The following is a 22,849-nucleotide window of genomic DNA, read 5'->3' on the forward strand; positions in this document are numbered from 1 at the left end:
CAGAATAATTTATTTCTCATTTGGTGGTTATGCTAATGGATTGATGAGATAAAAATTCCCCAGACTGCCCCTTAGAATACCCTGAGTTTACAGTTATCTTTGGCTGTGCAAGGTGGCCTTTCAAAAAGCCTGATTTTCGGAGGCAAAGTCTAACAGTCGGTGCATAGAATACACACGGTCCCAGTGAAAGAATCCACAAAAGGAAGGCTCAGCCTTATAGATAGGTATTGGCAGAAGTCAAAGGCCTGTCATGAACTGCCTCGTTTCATAAGCATTGCCCATCAAACCTAGTAACCTCTTTGCACATACCAGCTGTGACCAGGTGAGGTGGTGTGTTGCCGTGAGCAAATGTATTTTTTGATAGGTAAACCACAGCTACCTGTTTCTAAACAAGAATTTTTTTAGTGTTTCTAAACATGTTTTCCTGTCAGCACTACTGGTCGATCATGTATGGAGTATCATTAATTATCACGTATGTCCCTTCTCCTTCTTGTTGCTGACCTCCCATGGAAATACGCTTGTGGTTCTTTGCTGCTATGGGACTGTCACAGCAGATGCTTTTGCTTTTTCTATTGCTGTAAACAAGCTGTTGTGACTGATACTTCTTTTCACCATATGTCCTGAACACTCCCAGTTCATAGTAATATGTCATTTCCAGGATGCTTTGTAGGGTGTGTATGCCTCCACCCCATTTCAAAATCAATGTAACTCTCAATGGATTGACTAATGACTGGAAGGTGTTACTTCGCATGCTGGTTTTGGCTGACAGTGCTACTGAACGAACAGTTGTTTGCTTAACATGGCTTTCATGGTTCCCATGTGAAGTAACTTCTACTGACAAACAGAACATACCAGTGGCTTCAGGTTTGCCAGTAAGCATTTATCTGACACGCTGCTGAGACCAAAAAGAAGTATGAGCCCAACTTGTTGCCCTGAATATTGGTAAGCTTGCCCTGTCCCTTAGCCACATCCTATGTTTGTATTGCCCTCACACATTTTGTTGTGCTGATCTCATCATCGCTGCGTCCATCATGGATCTGTAGAGTAGGAGTGGGTGGTGAGAGCTAAAGAAAACTGTAATGCACCTGTAAGGGTGTTGTGCTGATGCAGTGTATAAGATGTTGCAATCCTGTCCCACTGTGAGGAACTAGGACTGATGTCACATTTTCTTTCATTTGTTGTCATTTATGATGTTGGGTTAGACCATTCTCAACCCTCTTCATGGAATAGGATATGCAGCACCAAAGAGAAATTGCTTGTGCACAGCAAATGTATTTACTTGTTATTACAGTGGGTGGACATGCCTTATTATTCACCTGTGATGTGTTGACCTTCCAGAAGGTCTACCTGGCATTTCGGTAATAGCATACGTGATGGTAGTGTTGAGCGTGGTCAGGAATGGTGTCTCTACTAATCATTTTAATGAAAGCAATCATCTGGAGGTGAACAGAAACTGAATTTAAATTGTAAGCGTGAAAGAAGTTAAACTACAGGAAAGAGCATTCTTTGAGCATCTCTCTCATCTGACTCTTTAGGTTTCTATATTAGATGGTTGTCTGAGCCTATCTTGTCTGTACTGCATTGCTGTGTTATCCTCACAACTTAATGTATTGCTATTGGGAAAATAGCTGGTGTGAAAGACTTTGTTCTTGATAACTGGTGGAATTGTTCATGTTGCTTTTAGCAAATAGCATGCTAGCTCTTACTTTGTTAGGTATATGGCAGCGAGCTGTGTGATAGTTCCATAGCGAAGGGAGAGTTTTGTATAATTGTTCTCTTGAGGTCAGTCCAGTCTACATGCAAATTTTTGTAGCTCCACAGTGGTGGGGGCAAAGCTTATTCATGTGCATATAATGCAGCTTCTCAAACATCTGTCCTTTTTGCTAACATAACAGTATAAGTTACCGTTCCTGCTCACATGTGTAGAGTTCTTTAGCTCTGGAAGTTGGAGTTGAGAGCGCCACTGTTTGAGCTAACATTGACTGTGCCCTTCTCTTCACCTCTCACTCTGAGGGTATGATTGAAGATGCTACTTTGGTTAATTTCTGTACGCGAATCTTCCATGAGTCAAGAAAAAGACAGAAAGAGCCTGATGTTACTATCTCAATGTGTAACATAGGCCCTGTGGAGAGGAAAAGATTATTGATGTTGTCTTTGCTACAGATGGATGTCTGTAATGAATGTCCACATAATTTCTATTACTCTTTGTGTATCAACAGCTTAGAAGCCCTTGGGTTTTTTGGGTATACACAGCTTGATGTTTTATACGGTGTCTGGCCATAGTGGTCTCATTTGTGATGAAGACAGGTCTTAGTGAAGGGTTGTTATTTGGGCTATGCTTGTGAATGTGGTCCTGCGTTTGTACATTATTTTTGTGTTAAAGAAAGAATGTCTAAAAATAGCCTAGTGGAGTTGTTGCAGAAAGGAGTATGTTTGCACTACAAGTTGTCCAAATTGAATCATTATTTTATAATGTACTGGATTGTAAATGTATTTTGATTTAGTAACTACTTTCTTGTGCTTGCATACACCTGATGGCCAAGTTTCTTCTCCAGCCGAGGACTGAACAATGTTGGGTTTGATTGTGATGGGCCTTCTTTCGCAGCAGTTCGCTGTGATGCTGACACAGACAATTCATTTGAGTGTGTACGATTGCCCCCATTGCCCCAGGCACAGGGTGTTCTGTTTTCCTTCTCTCCTTTTGTCAAGTTTCATAGGATGAGGACTGTACGCTACTGCTTGGCTTTATGCAGCAGCCTGAGCATCTGTGATAACATGCTGTTGGTCTTTCATAGTCACTGTGCTCCTTTGGTACCAAAGTATTCCCGAGTCTTTCCTGTTCGCTGTTGAGTGTTGTGGTAGGTGATCTTTTCTCTCCACCAAGTGCCTTTGAAAACTGCATTCTATCATCTGGCAATGCGTGTTTTTTTCATATTTTTTTTTTCTTGCCACAACTCGCATCTACCTAACGTAAAAGTGCCAAACTGGCTTTACTTTTGGAAGGAATAATAGTTCTATGGATTGCTTTGCTTTGATTAAAAGGAAAGTAAAGTTTTCTTGGCTATGTAGCATTCTATATATCTGCAAAGTCCATGAACATTTATTATTTCTTTGGCTCCTGAAATAAAATATATTTTGTAGGATTTCCAAGGTCTCTGTAAACTCTGGAACCTGTAAGTGATTTGATGAAGTGGACCATTTTTTTCTCAGTAGGCTCTTTTTCTGTCTTTCACTATGAATAGTATGGTGGTCTGGTGAGGGGCAGAGTTTAATGTGTGCTGTAGGGGAAGAGTGGCTCAGCAGAAATGTTACTTTTTTTTTTTTTCAGATTTCCGTATTTTGCCTATGTTTGGCATAGAAATAGCCTTTGTCTGGTTCAGAAAATGCTTCTTTTGGAGTTTGTGCTGTTGCTGATCATCGTTGCATAGCACAGTCCCCACCACTTGTAAGCAAGTCCTTATGAAGATCTGTCAAATGTACAGTTCCTTAGAATTTAATGTTGGCTTGAGAAACAGGAGGGAAAACTCTTAATTATTTTTTGGGGGGGTTTCCAAAGTGCTTTTTGCATTCTTGGAGTATCTTAATATTGCCTATGTGATGACTTCCCTTTTATTTCTAGTCATTTATTCTTCAGATCATTCCAGATGCAATTACTGTAAGCAAGTGATTTTCAAGAAACTGTGTTTTTGCCTGCGTCTACGGCGTAATGCTTCTTGTTCACACAGCACAAATAAATTGAGGTGGTTTCCTTTTATGTTAGCTATCTGTACTGCTTTTGCTGCTGTTATCACACTAATCATGCATATAGATTATAAGGTTTTGTAAAGCTGATTCAAAAATGGTGAGGGAGTGGAGGGTGTTAGAAAACTCTTAAAAAAGTAATTTCTATTTTTCAGTCATCTTCTCACTTTTTGGACAGTGTCGTATTCTTTGGTTTCATTCACGTTCAGTGTTATGCTGGCTGCTGTTAACGTGTTGACCTTTACCACTCACGGAAGTAAATTTGACTGCAGAGGTTCAGTTTTCCCTATTGTCAGTGTGAGAAACACCCTCTATACAGCAACTGAGTTAAATGACACTGAAACGCCAGATCTTATAGTTACTTTTGCTGAAATAAATAACAACCTGGAGGCTATGGTTTCAGAGCGGGAAACCCAACTGGAGTTAAAAGAAGCTGAGATTATGCTTACGAATTTTTGCTTGACTTCTTTTTCTTTGTGTTAAAATATGTCATAATAAATAAGATTCTATTTCTTATTCCTTACAGATAAAACGAGAAAAACCAGAAAATATACCAGATCTAAAATGTTTAGTAAACGAAAAGTTTACTGCACTGGAGAGCAAGAACACAGACTCAGATTTGCAAAAGAATGAAAAATATATATATTTTAAGGATCAAGTTAAAGAGATGAGAAAACAATGTAAGTCTTATTTTTAAAAAAATAGATTCTTTGTATGTTAAATGGTGACTAACTGCCCTAAAATATAGAACTGACAATTATGGCTCAAACTGAGGTGAGTATTATTTAAAAACTTATTTAAATTGATATCTGTGTAGAAAAGAAGGCAGTGTAATTACTTTGGTAGTTTTATTTAGACTCACACAGTTCCTGCCATGTTTGAATGCAAATATCATTGAAATCTCGCTTCACATCTTTTTTTTGTAAGGTGGGCTTTTTCATTTTTTTTCTTAATTGATAGGATCTTCTGAAAGGATTAGGTAAGCTGTTTTCATTTGTCACTTAAACAAATTGCTCCTGTTTCACAACTTAGGATGTGTTGCAACTCTAAGAAGACCTTTGCTTTAATCGTAGAACTATATTGTTGGAAAATGCTTACTGTGTGTGTTCTCAGGTTTACAGCTTCTATGCACGCACCATGTAACACTGCAACTTATTAAAATAGTTTTTTCTTCATTCACGTGATATATCAATTACTAGAAAAGTTGGAGAGGGAACAGTTCTAGCATTTATGCAACACAACAAAATTGTGTGCTTTTATTGCTCTGCACATATAGCAGCCATTAAAATATCACTCTGATTACTGTTGCCGGGAAAGTTCATGGGCTCTAACACTATTTGTGCTGTTCTTCCCCAATCGTGATTATGTTTTGAAATCATATTATGCTGCTTGCTGTCCCTTGACCCCTGTACCTATTCCCTCCCACCCTACATTTTGATTTCAACATAAACTGGTATCTCAGGAACTTCAGGAGTCATAGATTAATGATTTATACCATTTGAAAATGATATGCTGGATGCTCTCCTGTAGCTCTCCTTGAGTTTTGTTTTTTTGGAGCCCTATCCAAAACCCGCTGAAACTAGCGGAAAGAATTTTCCCGCTGACTTCACTGGACTTTGGATTACTTCCCTATAGAGATTTATGAAGTGTGAGCACATGCCTGACAAGGTGAATTTTAGATCTGATATCTCAAGACTCCCTAGGATTAGAGCTTGAGGGCTTAATATATTTGTTTCCCATCTTTATGGTTTTTAAGACTTTGGATTTAAGTATTAGCACTGATCTCTGAGTTTAATAGGCTCTTGGCACTACTCTAAGAATGAAAATACTAAGTTGCAGACCACAAAACAGTGTAATTTTTACTCGCTACATAACCATAAAATTATTACTGCCCCACCAATTATGTTGTAATTCCCAATTTCCAGGTGTTTGTAACTGAGAAGATAAAATCTTGATAACTGGCTTTGGATTTACTTTCCATGCTGTAATTGCCTGAGGAAGGGGTGTATGCCCTAGTAATACATTCGGCTCAGGCTATGGGGCTGAGTTCTAACTGGCAGACCCGTTGAAAAAAAAACCCAAATTAAATGAGCATAATAAGAGTTGTTCTTTATGAAAAAAAAAAGAAAACAAATGCGAGGACATCATTCTGCTACTACTGCCTGAAATCCGGATTTGTCTTATGAGCCACTTGGACGTTTGTTTTGGTTGTGCTTAGAGGTCAGACTGTGCCCAAAGCAAAATGTACGATGATGTTGGATGGACTGCTGTCTTCAGTTCATGGACTATTGATCAGATGGGTCAGCTTGGGTTTTGTAGAATACATGATGTTTTTTGATGTGGTAAATCCATCACATTTGCTCCTATTGCAGCATATAATGCAATTTAAAAGGTTGTAGGGAAAATCGTTAGTTAGCTTGCACAGTCTTGGATGCAGTATAATGATCGTGCATTCAAATAAACAGCCTGGTTCAGCCCGCCTTCTTTTGGAATGGATAACTAAACGCCACCTCAGGTCTGCAGATAGAAAAGAGGTGGAAAATTCAAAGTTAAATCTTTCAAAGCAAGCACAATTCTGCTGCCTTAAACTTGCATTAGTGTTGTCTCTTCTGCCTGAATAATCCATTGATCCACCGTAAAGACACTTTCCTACTTTACTTTCCTCTTCAAAAGGCTCTTTTACCAGGAGAGCTCCCAGAAATTCTTGAGTAATAATGGGTGACTGAAGATCAGTGGAGTCTGTTTATATTCACATATGTAAATTTGTTTCTATATGACACAGTGACCGGGAGCATTAAGACTGTCCAGTTTCTCTATTTATTGTAGTTATGTGATCTTCTTGCCATTACCCTTACCCTCCCTCTCTCCTTTTTTGTGGTTTTCTCACTCAAAGCTAGCCTTTAAAAACACCCACAGAACTGAGTATCACAAATTTACTCACAAGCTTAAAAATGGCAGATACCCACATTCTTACAGAATCAGCGCCTCTGGTTTTAACATCTTTGTGAGAGGCTAAACTGACACATGTAATCCATCTGGTACAAAAAGCCTCTTCTCATTGTCGGACTCTACATAGTAAATTACTATGCTGAGATGTATAATTGAGCACTGACAATACTATCTAAAATACCGCACATAGAAGTACCACGTAGAAAGTAGTGTTACTGTAGAGAAGGAGTGGGCTCAGAGGCAGGAATTCCTGGGTTGCAATACCAGCTGGACTGAAGATTCATAAAATCTGTAGAAGACATCTACTAGTTTCAAAAAACTGGTGATTTACATTGTAGCACACCAAATGTACATGTTGGTTTACTTTTCTTTTATAGGGAGAACGTTAATGTTAGATGTTCAGTAGCCATGCTTAAGTCAAGTCATCTGTGTATTCTTTAGCTTCTCCTGTATGAGTTTTGGTTTCAAAAGCATGAATCCTATAATACAGGTCCCATAATAGAGCATATTATAATGTTTCTGCAAATTTTGCTTTACAACTACTTGATATGCATTACATATATCAATAACTTTATCAACAGCTACCTGGTTAATAGTTTGTTTTCAACTATAAGTCTTGCCAGGTTTAGGCAAAACTGCTTAACTCCTGGCCTGTTTCAAGCGCACATATACAGTACAGTCCAATTTTTAGCTCTTTCCTGGGATTTGGTTTTATTGCTAAATCAGGTAAAAAACCAAAACTCCAGCCAAGTTTTCACAGAGGAGTTTTTGTGGAGTTTTCTTTTGTCCCAGTCCTTTCTATCTGAAAGGAGCAGATGGAGTAGATGCTAAAATGATTTCCCTTCCGTGATGAGTTACCATTAATCATTACATCTCTTTTATGCAGAGTCTGACATTTGTATTCTGGAATAGCTGAACAAGAAAACGTTTTATTCTCATATTGTCTTGCTGCTTAGAGATTAACTAGGATTTGAAGGAGAAAAACTTTCTTGACACAAAGTTTTCAGGTACAGTGCAGAGTGTGAAGCGGTTAAAGGTATTTTAACAGAAAGTTAAGCAAGCTAATACATTTTCTCTCTTGATATTTGCTGCCACAGTGATGGAAGGGAGCTGCATGGTTGTTCCCTGCCACCTGACAGGTGACATGCGGTGCGGTAGGTAATACTCAGGGAGGAGAAAGGCACTGTGTCACCTTCAGATTGTCCTCTTCTCTAGGCAGTTTTGCAGGAAGGAGACCTTCTTAGCTTTGAACTTTAGCAGCAGCTAAGGTACAGAAATGAAATTGGGAAAGCGCATCTCTGTGGATGCGTAAGGATGATATTGTGCCTCAGTGCAGTTTCTGTTCTGCTGATCTTTCAGACAGTTTGCAGGCATTTTCCCTCAATCTGTGAGCCTTTTATTATGCAGCTACTTTAGCTGGAATTTGTGCAAAATGATGCAAAATCTCCACCTCTGATGATATGTGTCAAAACACTGTCAGACAGGTTTTATGTGAACAGCAAGTGATTTTTCTGAAGTCTGTTTTCAGAACTATCTTACATTACTAAATTCCCACTTCTTATTTTTAATGGCAAACATTTTCCTTTTTCTATTCAAACCTGCTTAGAATGTAAGCAGTAGAAAAAAAAGTGCTGATTAATTTTTTAATTTTTTTTTTAACATTTTTTTTAACCATTTCCTCTACCCCAAAATGACTGCATTATCTTTTCCAAATAGTTCAGCACTTGGAAGGAGGCTCACTAAATCTGGTAATATGAGAAAATTCTAAATAATTGCATGTGTGGTTTGTCAGAAGAACTTTTTGTGACCTTCACCCTAACTGACTAACATAACTAACAACTAACATAAGGGTCCTGGACCTGCACAGTGCTTAGTGATGTCCTTTTGATTAAGTGAAACGCTTAAGCAAGTTGCTTAAATTAAATTGCATGAGTAGATCCTTTGAAATGAGTGAGATTGCTGGCGTGTTTCACTTCCTTATTGGAGTGTAACCACAGTACAGAACCTTGCAGGACCGAGCCCATAGGAACTAAGTCACGATTACTGCAGGAATTATAACTTTGCATTTTGTATCTTCTGTAAATTTAAAATCCCACCTTCTGTTTAAAGTTGTATTACCAAGTCTTTTTATTTCATGCCAGTATATATATATATATATATCAAAGGCATGCTCTGGCACAGAGTATGAGAATTCTGGCTTTGCAAAATGAAAGTAAGAGCTGTCTTTAATCTCTACATATCAGTTGAAGTTTCTGATACTCGGTGAAAAGAGCTAATCAGAAGGTATAATCTCCACTCCTGTGACCTTAGGTGCCACTGCTGTATTTGCTGAAGGTTATTTAGTTTCACATTCGGTGCACAAAGGATGACAGGTTTCATAGCCCTTTTATAGCAGCTGATAACATGCACTTTGGAATCCTTGATAACTGCAGTCTGTACGAACACCCAGCAGATGCATGCTTCAGTAGTTGCTTTGTAGAAAGTGCTAAGATTTGAGTGAATGACAATATTGCTGGCTATGGCAGAAAATTTAAGGAGTGAATTTGACAAATGTAAGAAAGATAATTTTTTTTGATAGGGAACAAATAATTTTGAGATGCAATAGTAGTTTAGACAACTTTTTCTCGTAGGAAATCAGTCATTGTAATGTAGCTTGGAAGGTAGCAGTGCTGCAGTTGTAAAGCTCATCATTGCCTTCTCCGTTGAAGAAAAAAAGTCTCAGAGGTTTTGAAGGAGAAAGTATGTGTCATGATTTAAAATTTTGCTAGGAGAGATTCATTGTCATTATCAATAAGCAAATACTTGCAAAAGAGTGTTTAAATTTAATATTTAAAGTTCGGGTATGCACCATTATGCCCTGTTGATACATGTATTTTAAACCATGCATTTGCTAAGAGATAATGGTGTAAAAAAGTGTTATTTTAGATGCAGTTTGAGGTAGAAAAAATGACACTGTGAGAAGCATTCTCTTTAAATCCATAAAACAGTCTATCTGGAGATTCCAGGAAAGACTAAAGTCTTTGATTTGGTTTTAGTAGGGTAAGAAAACAAGCTGCAACACAACACTGTAGTATAATGGTTCACAAGTTTCATCCAATTAATCCTCACAACATCGCACTGAGGTAGGCAAGTTAATTTTATTCCTCACCATATAACAGAGGTGAAACTTGAGTAAATAGTTGAAGTTACTTGTGCAGAGTCACATAGCAGATTTACAGATCTGGGTTTCTCTTCAGCACTACCTAACCTCTTTTATGGTCTGTTTTCATCTTTATACTTAGATGTGTTGGCAGAGGATCAGCTGAAAACTAACATTCGTGTATTTTTCTTTGTATTTTTAATATAAAAAGGTAATTTAAAATCCCTTTACTGACCAATTAAGGGAAAACAACTTCAGCACAAAACTTGAAAATTCTAACAAAGTGGGATTGCTGTTATGGGATTGCTGTTATGACAGCTCAGTGATGTGTGTGGGATATGCACTTTTCATTTATGTAAAATTCCTTACTTTGACTAGTAAAGAAATGAAAGATGATCTAGGACTTAGGAAGGTCACTTGCAGTTTAGGAGAACTCGGTTTAGTTCTTTGCTTTTTTACAGTCGTATTGTATAAGATCCAGTCATTTAGGTTCAGGTACATCACTGGGAGTTAAGTGCCTAAAACCTTTGTGGGTCTGAACCTTATACCCATGCCTGAAATTCAGCTATGTATATATTGTTTGTGGACTGTGCAAGGAGAGACTAATGAATGTGGACTGGCTGATATCCATGCTGCTCCGGGCTGGTACCCTATGGAGCAAAGTAGCCATGTCCACTCTGCACTGCAACACACTCAATTGCTGTGCTTCTCCTGTGGCACTCCTGTGGCACTGAAAAATCAGTATTCTTTTTTGTGATTTTTTCAGTTTGAAAAGCTGGAAATAGTAACATAACTGTGTTTTAGTCTTCCAGAGTAATGTTTTCATGGCATGATGCTGAGGGAGCAAATTGAACATGAATATGTTTATAGAGGCATTTGTGTGAATGAGGTCTGACTTTTGGGTAGGGTTAAAGGACTACCCTGAGAGAGAAACTTGGCATGGTTTCATCCTTTTGGGACTGTCCTGTCAGGATATTTTCTGTAACAAACTAGTTGGCTTGCTCAGGAGTGAGCTAGCCCACTTGTAGTTTTGAAGGATCAGGAGATCAGGGCCTGGGAATGAAATGGAATGGAATGAGTTAAAGTGATGATTTTTATGTGTAACACACAAACCCTCTATTTCACAGCGTTATTGGGAAGCTAACGTCCTTGCTAGTTGGCAAAGAAGGACCAACTCTAGAATGAATGATACCATCAAAACTTTTGTTTTGCAATATGGGACTCTCTTTTCTGGGTCAAAAATTAGCTAAGGGAGGAACTTGCGATAACAATAATTCAGTTACTGCATTAATGAAGAACATCAATTGCCAATGGATCCGGTGAGGGTTTCTATGATGAAATGATTTCCTTTCTAATGTGATTGATCAAAATAAGAAGTTTCTTGCTTTGGCATTTAGACTTCTGACGTGGAATTCATAGTTAAAATGAAAGAGGAATCAACCCACCCCCTCAAACAGCCCTTCTCCATTGTGAGTAACCTGGAGTGTAGGAGACCTGGGTTTCAGTCTCAGCAATTTAAAATCAGAACTTGACTGACTCTGGGCATACTGGGTGGTTGACGTGTAGCTCTGGGATCAGTCTTCCTATAAAAATGGAAATAACTGCAGAAAGAAATACTGAGAGACACTGATCCATTAACCCAATGGTAAAGGCCCTCAGCTGAGGGAGGTATCTAAATCAGAAAGAACATCAGATGTAGGTCTCTCTTCTTATAAATATCTGCCCTTCCAATCAGTGCATACTTGAGGGTAAACTCTTTTTATCTCTTTCTATGTCATTCATCTGATCTATACATGTATTTTTAAAAGATCTACGTTTTATTCCATTGCAAAAGTCTTTGCAAGATATAATTCTTGCTTTTATATCAGCCCGGCTTTCCGATCAGCCCTGAGTATATAAAATATAGAACGGAAATGCAGTGTTGCATGGAAATAATTTTTTATTATTATTATACACTTAGGGATAATAATTTGGGTAATTTATTGTTACTGTCATGGGATAATTCTCTCTTAAGTGAGCACATTGATGGCTACCAGCATGGCATTTTTACTGTTTGTAAGAACATATAGGTCAGGAAAGGAGCTTCTGGATGCTGATTCCATTCCCTTGATGTTGCAGTCAATCACATTATCTAATAAAATGCCACCTTAAGATACATTAATTTTTCCCCTTCTATTGGAAGAATGATGAAAAAACTTAGAACCTTGCTCAGCTGGTGAGAAATTTTCAGGCAAATCAAGGCTGTGACCAAGTTTTTGCTCACTTATTCTTGTGGCAGCGCTGTACCCTAGCTAATATAGATGCTCTCCATCAATGGTGTTTAGTTCAATTCAGTCAGTTCCTGTATTTCTTGACTTTATGGTAATCCATTTGTGCAATGTGGAAACTTGTGACCATATTTGAACTTGTCAGAAATGTTTTATAAATTTCAGATTAGTAAGACGCATAGAGAGAAATACGCTAAAGCTTGCCTGTATCTGAAATTCTGAAAACTTCAAGAGATGGGTTGAACCATATGGAAAATTTGCTTTCTGGTAATAAAACATGAGCCATTTCACTAAGAGTTTTCATTCATTTCTTTCACTGTGTAATAATACATACTCTTTTTCTTGTAAAAATCTGAGCAGTGAAAATGCAAGGACTGCTTTTGCCAGCTCAGTACAATTTTACTTGCCATTATGTCTTTTGCATGCTATTCAGACAAATTTAAAAGATAGAGGATGGAGGAATTCCATTTTTGTGCCATGAGCTTACAGCTTAAACTTCAAGTGTGATCACAGGAAAACAGATGAAGAAGAGTAAGGAGAAGAAAGCAAAGAAAAAGGAAAGGGAGAGCATCTCAGTCTTATGATTTTTCAGTCGACATGTTCTCATCTTGAAGTTAGGATGTTGAAGACAAAGGAGGAAAATAAAGCTCAATGGAGCTCTAAACGTAGGGAACTTCGTTTTGTTTACTCATTTTTTCTCTTACTTGTGTGTTTATTTTATTCCTGGAGGGACAGTAGGCTTTTTTCACCCTTCCTATATGTTCATTGTAGTCATTTATATGTGGGACTTTGTGCCACCAGTATGCACAAGGATCAAAGGAAATACTACTTCAAGTAGAACTCTACTCCAAGTAATGCATTTGGATTGAGTGCCAGCACAAAAAGCATTTGAGGAAGAACAGGGAAGGAGATCTGAGATAATGCTGAATAAATAATAATCCATCAGTGCATATCACACTGCATGGTAACTTCAGAGTATTCCAGTTCAGAGAAAGGAAAACACTTGATGTTTTTATGGTTCCTGAAACTATTTCCCATGTAGCTCTTTGGTGTGTCTTTCAGAAGAGCTGCAGTTTGAGCTAGATCTTGGTTTGGTAAGCATCAGTGGAACTTCTGAAATCAATGGAATTTCCCTGATTTATACCTGCAACGTACAGTAACATGCAAACTAGTAATGTGCAGCAAGATTAATAAACATTCTCTAATTCCTTATCAGAAGTTCACATACATTGGCTGCTTACCGTAATTTTTTTTTATCCATACTGTTTCACTTCCCTCTCAAAAGCCATAGGCACAGTAAAGCATGATTTCTTTCCAGCTTGAATTTTGTGCCATTATATGTACGGGAAATCTTCTTCACACTACACCAAACCCGTTAAATAAGTCGAGCTGAAATGGAGGAAGAGAGCTGGAGAAGCTCTAAAGGACTGCAACACCCATTTTTAAGTTTGTGGACCTCAGACTGGGTGCCGGAGCCCAGAGTTAAGTGCCTTGGCTCCCACAAGGAGGGTTATGGAACATCTGTGTGAACACCTTCGTTCAGTGACGAATCTATTCTGTCAGCACAGCCTGCTTTACATCTGTACGTCAATCACGGTATTGCATAAGATGACTAAAAAATGTGCCAACTATAAAGGAACGCAAAGGGAATGAATCAGGGCTTTTACTGTGAGATTAGGCACATATGCTTATGTTGCATAGCTGGAGAGGAAATGGACCATGGCTCTAATCTGTGGATTTGGGAATTTCAGGTGCTCGAAGGATTACTGATGTTGTCAGGGAGGTGAAGTGGTAATAGTGTGTACTGTTTCTTAGGGGCAACCTGAGATATGTTGCTTTCAGTCACCATTAGCACAAAGTCAAAGAAGTCGAACACCTTTATTGGCATTTACACTTACTCTAAAACAGGCTTGGAGCATTCAGATGTTCTGTCACAACTGAGGAGTGGTTTAAGTTGTCATCTTTCAGCTGTTATTAGCTCTCATTTGAGACACAGCATCTGACTTTACAAGTGTGGATAGGTTTATCGTGTCTTATCATCTTAAATATGGATGTAGATTTGTTGTGTTACCAGGCTTGCTGTGAATGATCTCAGGATTAAAGGCAAGTTGCTTAACAGGTGTTCCAGCAGGCACCGAAAATAATTTGTGAGGGAGAGAATCAGTTAGTGGAGTGATGGTGAGAGCGCTTATGTTTTATGTCACAGCATTGTGTCTACAGCAGTTGCCCAGAAAGTGATGCAAATAAATTCACAAATAAGCACGTAAGAAAAATCCCTTACGGGGAAGCTGTCACTTTTGGCTCCTCTCTGGGTCCTCCAAACGCCCCTAACCAGATTACTGGAGGCTGGACAAGAATACTGCGAAAACATTGCTGTAGGCTTTCCCTGCCTCGTGCCCTCTATAGGGATTTGCTATTATTCATCATCAGAGTAAGTCTGCTGGATGGGATGGACCTTACATCTGACATCATTCAGTTGCTCGTAGGCTTTAAGCAGCCCCTGGGCTGTAGGCTGGTCTGTAGAGGGCACTCTTCAGCCCTTCAGCTGGAGCAAAATCTGCGCCATGTGCCACTGGAAGTGGAAGGGGGCTAGGAAGGATGCGAAGAGAGTGCATGACTGTGTACTCTGGTAGTTAACTCAGTCAGCAAGGAATGGGAAACTGGGTTCTCTACATCTCCATCACCACCTTCTCTCCTTCCACTTGGATGGAGCTGTGCCTACTTTCAAGAGCCAAAGTGCTCTCAGGACAATGTATTCCTTGTTACTCAGGCTGGGGCAGCTCTGGGCAAGTGCAGAAGTCAGAACTTCAAATCCCTGGAGAACCTGGGAGGGGCTTACCAGAGTTAGATGCCTTTAGGGTTAGGAGGCCACTGAACAGGATTTTTCATCATTTTGGACTTTAGTGTCTGTAGTTTGCTTCAGTTCTTTGGATCTGGCCCAGGCTTAATTATTCTCCCTCACTCCCTATTGAAATTCTGTGGGTCAATCCAAGACTTAATGAAATCAGAAGTCGTCTTTCCAGGAAGGCTGTTCATCAGGATCTATCTATAAACTTCCAGTATAAACTAAGTGGCTGATTTATAATCAGATAGCAAAACATGGGAAAAAAAAGCCGTGCTTATCGCAGCATGCGAGAAGACTTCATACAGAAAAAACTAAAGAGTTTTCTTTGAGGAGAAAAACTGTAAAGGCTTCCTGACTGCTTTATCAGCCCGTACAGTAAAAATAGTAATTACTGCAAATTAAGACTAATGAATAAATCACTGTATTAAAATATGAACAAAAAAGTTTGACAAGCAATCATATGTAATCATTTAGCAGCTCTGTTACTAGTGTGGGCAAAGTAAGCTATTCACCTAACCTTTGCTGCAGCATCCATTGCTTTGGGTGTTTTGGGGTTTTTTGGGGGGTTTTGTTGTTTTTTTTCCATACAACCCAGATAAAGTTCTCCCTTCCTGTCCTCCAACAGAGTTTTGTTACACCATGTCAGATATCTACATAGTTGGGCTCATATTCCACAATTTCGCCAATACCTGCTCACCTAAGAAAACACAGCTGTGCAGAAAGCTCCGCTGAAACCATGTCTGCATGTGGGTTCTGTCACGTCACAGCTATGTCATGGACAGATATTTTCCAGCTCTGTCGTCCTCTCTTTACCACTTCTCTCCTTTTACCCAACTGCTCCCCAGCCTGAATCAGCATCCTTCCTCGTTTTTCTGCAGCTGCTTTCCCTTTTCACGTGACGCCACAACCTCCTTCCTCCCTTCAGTGCTCCTCTTCAGCTTTCCTCCCTGCCACCTCCTCCTTAGAAGTGACGCAGAACGTGATACCCATGATTGATGTACTTAGTTTCACTAGTGAGGCCTTTATGTCAGTCCTGAAAAAAATACAAGTAACTTCATTATCCTGCTAAACCGTTTGGTTCATTTACACTTGCTTTTGCCTGCACCTGATCCGCCAGCGGCTTCCAGCTCAGTTGTGTTCACAGCACGAGCCGTAATTTAGAGGAAAGTCGTGGCTATTGACCACTAACAGTACGGTTGGTGGTGTCCTCGCTATGGCTTTACATTTTTCTTAGAGATGGAAAAACTAGTAGCTGAGTGAGTCACGAAACCCAATGTAGCAAAATTCAGTTGTAAATGAAAGAGGAACATTTCCATATTCTTCATTTGGCTTAATTCCTGTGCCTAATGGCTGTGTATATACCATAAACATTGTGAAGGAGCAACCATGGAAACACTTGTTTTCTTGCATTGCTAAATTTACTCTGGGTTGAATATTAACACAGCGCCTGGCATTACTTTAAAAGCAAAAATAGCTAAAGCGTGACTCACTATGAGTCATTTACTGCTAGTCCTGCTATACTGCCTAGAGCTTGACATTGAACAAGTTGGCAGCCTGCATTGCTACATTTTTTTCTAGGAACTTTGAACACATTTCGTTCTTGTGAATTCTCTTGTGCAACAATATTAAACACAGCAATGTGTTTATTTTGCTTCCAAAGTCGAATGAATCAGAAAATGGTGAAACAAAGAGTATTTTTCTTGGAGATTCTCGAAGAGCTGGATTCTGAGAATTATTTTTTAGCTGCAATAACAAAATGATTGCATGGATGTTAAAAGTTAATTGCATTTTATTCAGATTATGTAAGATATACTTTAAACACTTCAACAGCTCTTTTCTTTTTTTATTTATTTGCATTTTCGGCAAAGGCATACGTGGAAGCAGAATGCTCAGCCTGTAGGTTGAGAACGTTTTCTCTTTAGTTGGCAAAGGTTTTATGATGGGAAGGCAGTCGGCTCTAAGGGGCAGACAAAACAAGGCAACTGTATTCCTATTGGCCTCTGTATTTAAAAGGCACACCCAAAAATGGTGTTTGGTATCTGACAGCGAGCAGCTCGCTGGCTGGCTGTGGGAATGCCTATAAAAGATCAGCTGATTTCAGTCAGATGGGAAGGGGTAATGAGAGAGGGCTGAAACCAAAAGCAACGTGCCGAGGCAACCATGTGATGATATCCAGAAATACACTGGCAGGGCGAAATATCACTCTTCAGTATGCTAAAATTTTGGTTCCAGCTAATTGTCATTTCTAACTAAAAGCCGCTTCTTAGAACAATAGATAACAAAATCCTTTAATATTTTCCATAAACTTTTCTACTTAAAAAAAAATTAAATTACTATGGTAATTGAAGAAAAATCTTATGCTATCAGCATACAACCTTCTGCGTGTGTTTAAAGGAGGTACCATAAATCAAATTAAAATACTAATAATGGAAGTTCAAAACATCTACAAAAGTAAAATCCCACATATCTGGGTATGGTTGCAAAGCTTGCAACATGTCTCTTCCTTTAACTGCAGATGATGGAAATAGAGACTGTACAGTACATTCATCTGTACATTTAATAATATGTGCTGTTGCAGTATCTTTATAAGCTGAAGCATTTTCTCTATCTAATCTGTTAGAACAACAACTTCAAAAAATTCTCTTGAAGTGGTTTCCCTATAAAAAAATCTCGTTAGGATGACTCAAGAGAGAAATAAGAATGATTAATTAAGTTTAACACTGGCATCCTATGCACTGTCCTGGTGTGCACTGTTCTACATTATTTCAGCACGGATTTGTGAATAAAAGTACGAACATAACTGCACTGAAGAGATGACTTCTGTTTAAAACTCTAAATTTTTCAGTCAACAAATAAAATAAGGTTAAAGTAATATTTCTTTAAGTTTTCTTGACTAGCAGTCATACTAAACATGATACCATGTTATTTTCCTAAACCTAGAATAAAAAAAGATCGTGTTATATCAAACAGTCTAAAGTGGCACGGGGTTTTGATTTTTTTTTTCTGTGTTACCTCTTTGACAGTGACCCCCAAATCACTGTTATTAAAATGGTTTCAGTAGTTACTCATGGTATATGCTCTTTAGCAATCTTCAAAGCTACTGAATAGGCTGTTCCTCAGCCACACCTCCAGACATGTTATGCAGAATATAGACATGAGAATTTATGTTAGGAGTGAGACTGTGCCATTTAAAAGACAGCTTTGTGTAGGAGGTTTTTCTGCTCTGAGGATCATCAGAAAGATTGGAGCTGCCTAAGGCATGATATCTCTTGGGCATCTCTATACATGTCGTGTAAGTAATGCCTCTATTAAGCTATAGCAAATGATTCCCCTCGCATATGTGTGTGTTTCTGTGTACGCATTCACACATACTGACACAGAGAGTATGGGCAGGGCAGTGACGTGGAGTCTTTCTCTTCAGGACACAGGAGAAGCCCGTGTGCTGAGCTCTGCATTAGGCACACGGGAGCACAGTAGTCTAGCACTGAATGGGAACGCCATTACAAAGCATTAACTGTTTTTCATAATTACATAAGAAATACCCTGTTGAACTGAAACCACCATCCTGTTGCATGTGCATCGTAAAATGAGGTGAAAAATCTCAGTTCTCAAGTCGCTTTCTGTTCCAGTTATGAATCCAAGATTATTTTCTGTAATATTTTCATGTGATAGAACAAACAGAATACATGATGCAAAGCTATAAATCATGGATGCTGCTGAAAGAAATCTTATCTGCTTAACCACTACAGGCTGTGAGGATATCCATCTTGTTGCATTCTTTTCATGGATCTTGAAATGCGTTTGAGGTACAGTGTAGGAACCAATATGTCTGTGAGATGTTAATAGAAAAGTGATAGGAACTTTGCGCTAACAAATTGTGTTCTGTGAATATATTCAGGTTCAGCACTGCTTTCAACAGCAGAACGGAGGCGCTTTTTTGCCACCCTTCAAATTGATTTTAGCAGGTATGTCTAACCTGAGGAACTCTTTTTCATATATAATGGGTGGGATGATTAGGATGTAACTCCTTATTCCCCATGACTTGTGAATAATATAGTTACTACTAAGCAAATTTGCCATTAAATGTAGTACTTGCATAGCATGAGCTACAGATGGCCAGAAAAAACTGTTCTTTGTTGCTCTATTTTTTATGTGACTGTGACCTTGTAGAACCAACCTTACTGACTAAGATTGTCCTGTGCACCTTTAATCTTAAAAATAGCCTTTTTTGCTGCACTTTGTCTGAGGGTGATTCACAAGCATAGTCATACATGATCCAGTAGCTTCATTGAACTGACTGTTAATCACTGTCACCTTTTGAGAAGAGGAGACTGTATGTTAAATTGCTCATTTCTAAACAGCTGCCAAATTCTTTTCTTTTTCAAAAGTCGGTATTCTAGCAGACTTCACTGCTTCTGCTTTTTTTCCCCCACATTTGAAAAATCCATGGCAAGCCTTTTATACTTACGGTGGCAGGTGTTTTTGTGAAGTATTAGTGGACAAATTTGCCCTGAGATTAACTACAGACCAGAAACTGCAAACAGATGTTTGCAACTGCAAAGATCTTCCAAGTCATGAGAGTCCTCAGTCTTGGAAGAGACAAGTCACCAACAACTTTTCTCTAAGCAAGTTAGAAACTCCTACTTGAAGGCACAACTAGCTTGTGTAGTTCAGATCAGCTGCGCCAGTTGAGAAATTTAGGATATTGAAAGTTACCTTTCTGCACTGGCACTGCACATTACAAAGTTAATTTCCTAAATCCACGTTTAGGACTCTAAATCTGGAGCCATATTTTTAGTTTATATATAAACCTGGAGTATTGCTTTAGCTCTCTGACCGACAAACTTGATTATCATCTTTATTATGTTGCCCTCTGTATATTGGGGAAAGTCTGCAGCTCAGGATGAGTGTCTACAGACATGTGCAGGCATATTGAGTTCCTCTGCCTCTGTTGTCTCTACATCTAACCAGTTCAGTGCCATGCAAATGCAGATACACAAATTCTGAATCAGCACTAGTCTCCATCATTTCACCCAAGGGAATGGGCGAAGGAGCTCTGTTTACACCTACCTAGGTAGATGTGCCCTCAGATTCTCCAAAATTCCAGAGAACGAAGATCGTAATTAGAACAATGTGCTCATATTTCTGCTTACATAGATGTCTCTACATGTGGGTTAATTTGCTTTTACTGCTTGTTCCTCCAGAGGTCAAGCCTCTGCTTGAGACATCAGCAGGATGAATATTACACTGGATATCTAGCACAGCATCATGACTGTATTTTTTTTTAAGCAGGTAAAAATAGGTAGTGAGAACTGAGAAGCTTTTAATAGGCTGTGAACCTGTTGACATACCTTCTCTTGAAAGAGAAACACACAAAAGGAAAGAAAATGTTCTGTATGGAGGATGTATGAAGCTTATTACAAAATTGCTTGAATAGAGCTGTTTAAAGAAAAAGATCGTGGTGTTTGCAGTTCAGGTATTGTTTTAGATCTCAGTAGAATACTACAGAATGTGAATCAGTCGATGGTTATCTGTGATGAGCAGGTAAACAAAAGATTTCTTTCCCAATGCGTTTTTCATATGATGGTTACAAACTCCATTGCACAACAATGGTTACATTCCAAAGCTGCAACCAGGTTCTGGAGGGCTTAATTTCACAACTGCTTACTGTGTCCTATTGCATTACAGTGACCTTTCAATAAAGAAGGGAGATTGCTGGTTTGGGTTTTTTTTTGTTTTTTAACTTAAAAACTGAATGAGGATATAGTGCAGTGCCCTACTTCTACAGAGCGAATTTTGTCCTTGACATTTTTAAACTATGTCCTCAAGTAAAATATTCAGCAGCTTTTGTATTTTCTACCTTTTTATTAATCTTATAATATGTAGATCTACTTAAGGTTTGCATTTACGTTGGCAATATGTTAACTGTAAAAAAAAGTAATTCTGATATTGAGACCGACATTAAAAGTATGTTTTCCTGGTGTAGCGACTTATATATCATACTTCTGACATATCAATCCAACAAAATTGTATATTTTTTTAGTTTATATGTGTTGGGTTTTTTCAAGGTGAACTCATGAAGCCCCAATTTCTAAAAATTATTTGGTTGGAAAAAATAGCTACAAAGCAAAAAGCAAATTGTGTTAAAGTGGTATGAAATAAGAAGGATATAAAAAGTAATCTAAATACTATTTAGTTCTTGGCTGTTACAGTTTATTTTGTGCTCATGACAGTCCCTACATAGTGACTTATTTTGGAGTTTGAATTTTAATAACATGAAGCACTCTGCTACAAGTCCACTCTTACTTCATCGTGTGAAACAGTTATGTAATCTTCAAAGTAACTTCAGTGAAAAATTACTTGGAAGCTGATAAACGAAGATGGTATCCAACAACCTGAGAGAGCAAGCTGAAAAGGCCAGACCTACAACGCAAAATATTTTACTACTGGGCCTGGGAAGGCAAGGAGGAGGGAAGCCAAAGAGACACCAGCCATAACCAGAAAAGAGCAGCTAGGTGGACAGTTTCTTACAGCAGCTGGGGCTTGGGTCATCTGTGTCTCAAAGGACTGTGAACATCACATTTAGACCTGGGCAGGCATTAAGTGAATAGTATATAGGTTCGGAAGCTTGAGTCAATGCCTATTCAGGATACTATTAAGCCCATTCTCAGCTACAGACTTGCCCATCATCCACGCTGTTTATGTTGGGTGTGTGCTCAGGTGCAGAGTTGGAGCTGGCTCTGGGAGATGCTCTCGATGAGGAAAGCTGGCGGCTGCTAGCCTGACCCCAAGCTGTCAGTCATGTGGTTTGATCTGATCAGGTGCAAGTAGATTTGAGCACCTAACCACCGCAACTCACCAGCCGATCACATAACCTCTGCTGTTTGTAATGTTATTTGGATGCTTTGAGCATGAGCTACAGCTGTGCTGGCAGCTGGCAGCGTGGTGCCAGCTGTGAGACCTAGAATACTGTACTTTGAAACAGCTGTTGACCTTACAGTATAGACAGAGGGCAGGAATTACCCCTGAAATTCATTGAGAATTAAATGGAATGTATAACACTAGCTTCAAAGCGGTCTGTATTGTTAGTATTGATAGATGTCTTCAGAAAAGTCCATGGCTCTAATGAGATGCCTAGCAGAGAGAAAAGGTCGCTTCCATACCGAAATTCTCCCCCGCCCCCCCCCGATTTCCACACCAGGAGGAAGCGTTCTGTGGTGCCAGCGAGTCTGAAAGCAGTGTAAACAATTAGCAAGAAGAGCTTGAAAATTCCATCGCAAGAAGCAGGACTGCTCAGGAGTGGAGACGCTTGGGATTTTTCAGCCTGATTAGCTTCACTGACAGGGAGGTGATGTATGCTAATTACAGCTCCTTAACCTCCTTAGAAGCGGTTGCATAAAAGCAACATCTCCATGTTGAAACGTAAGGCACTGCAGCATTCCCCGGTGTCTCTGCATTGGCATTCTCAGACCATCTGTACAATCCATTGACCTGCCTGGATGATGCATAGGAAGGTGTCTCTGTGAGCCAACCTGTCGGTGGTTGCGGGTACGGGAATGGGAAAGTTGCTCATTAGGACGTGTGGCTGAGTACTGTAACCCCTGATGCTATCTCTTTGGGTCAGTCAGCCTCTGAGAGTGGAGCGTGAAAACTGCGGTGTGGTATTCAGCCAGTGCTCTGTAGCGCAGGTCTGATCCAATTATAAAGAATAGAAAAGAGTTTTTTATGAATGTCATTTCAGTTTTACCAGCTGATATTTTCTACTCTAGTGTGGTTTTTATGCTGTCTTCATTATAACAAGAAATAATGGCATTTGATCTATAATAGGCACTAATGGATTCTGATTGTTCAGTATTCCTTGGAGGGGGAAGGAGAGATCAACACGCTATTTAAATTAACTCTCTGTAA

General features: G+C 39.0%; 1 protein-coding gene across 1 annotated transcript in view; it reads left to right on the forward strand.

Moving 5' to 3' along the window:
• Positions 1-22,849, forward strand: part of NSMCE2 (non-SMC element 2, MMS21 homolog (S. cerevisiae)) — a 130,594-nt gene that overhangs the window by 54,402 nt on the left and 53,343 nt on the right. The window contains exon 3 of the mRNA XM_009881011.1: positions 4,268-4,421. Coding sequence (XP_009879313.1) covers positions 4,268-4,421 — 154 coding nt within the window. The remainder of the gene's footprint in view (positions 1-4,267; positions 4,422-22,849) is intronic.

This window comes from Charadrius vociferus, unplaced genomic scaffold (assembly GCF_000708025.1).
Source record: "Charadrius vociferus isolate BGI_N301 unplaced genomic scaffold, ASM70802v2 scaffold2, whole genome shotgun sequence".
In the NCBI taxonomy this organism is placed as follows: domain Eukaryota; kingdom Metazoa; phylum Chordata; class Aves; order Charadriiformes; family Charadriidae; genus Charadrius; species Charadrius vociferus.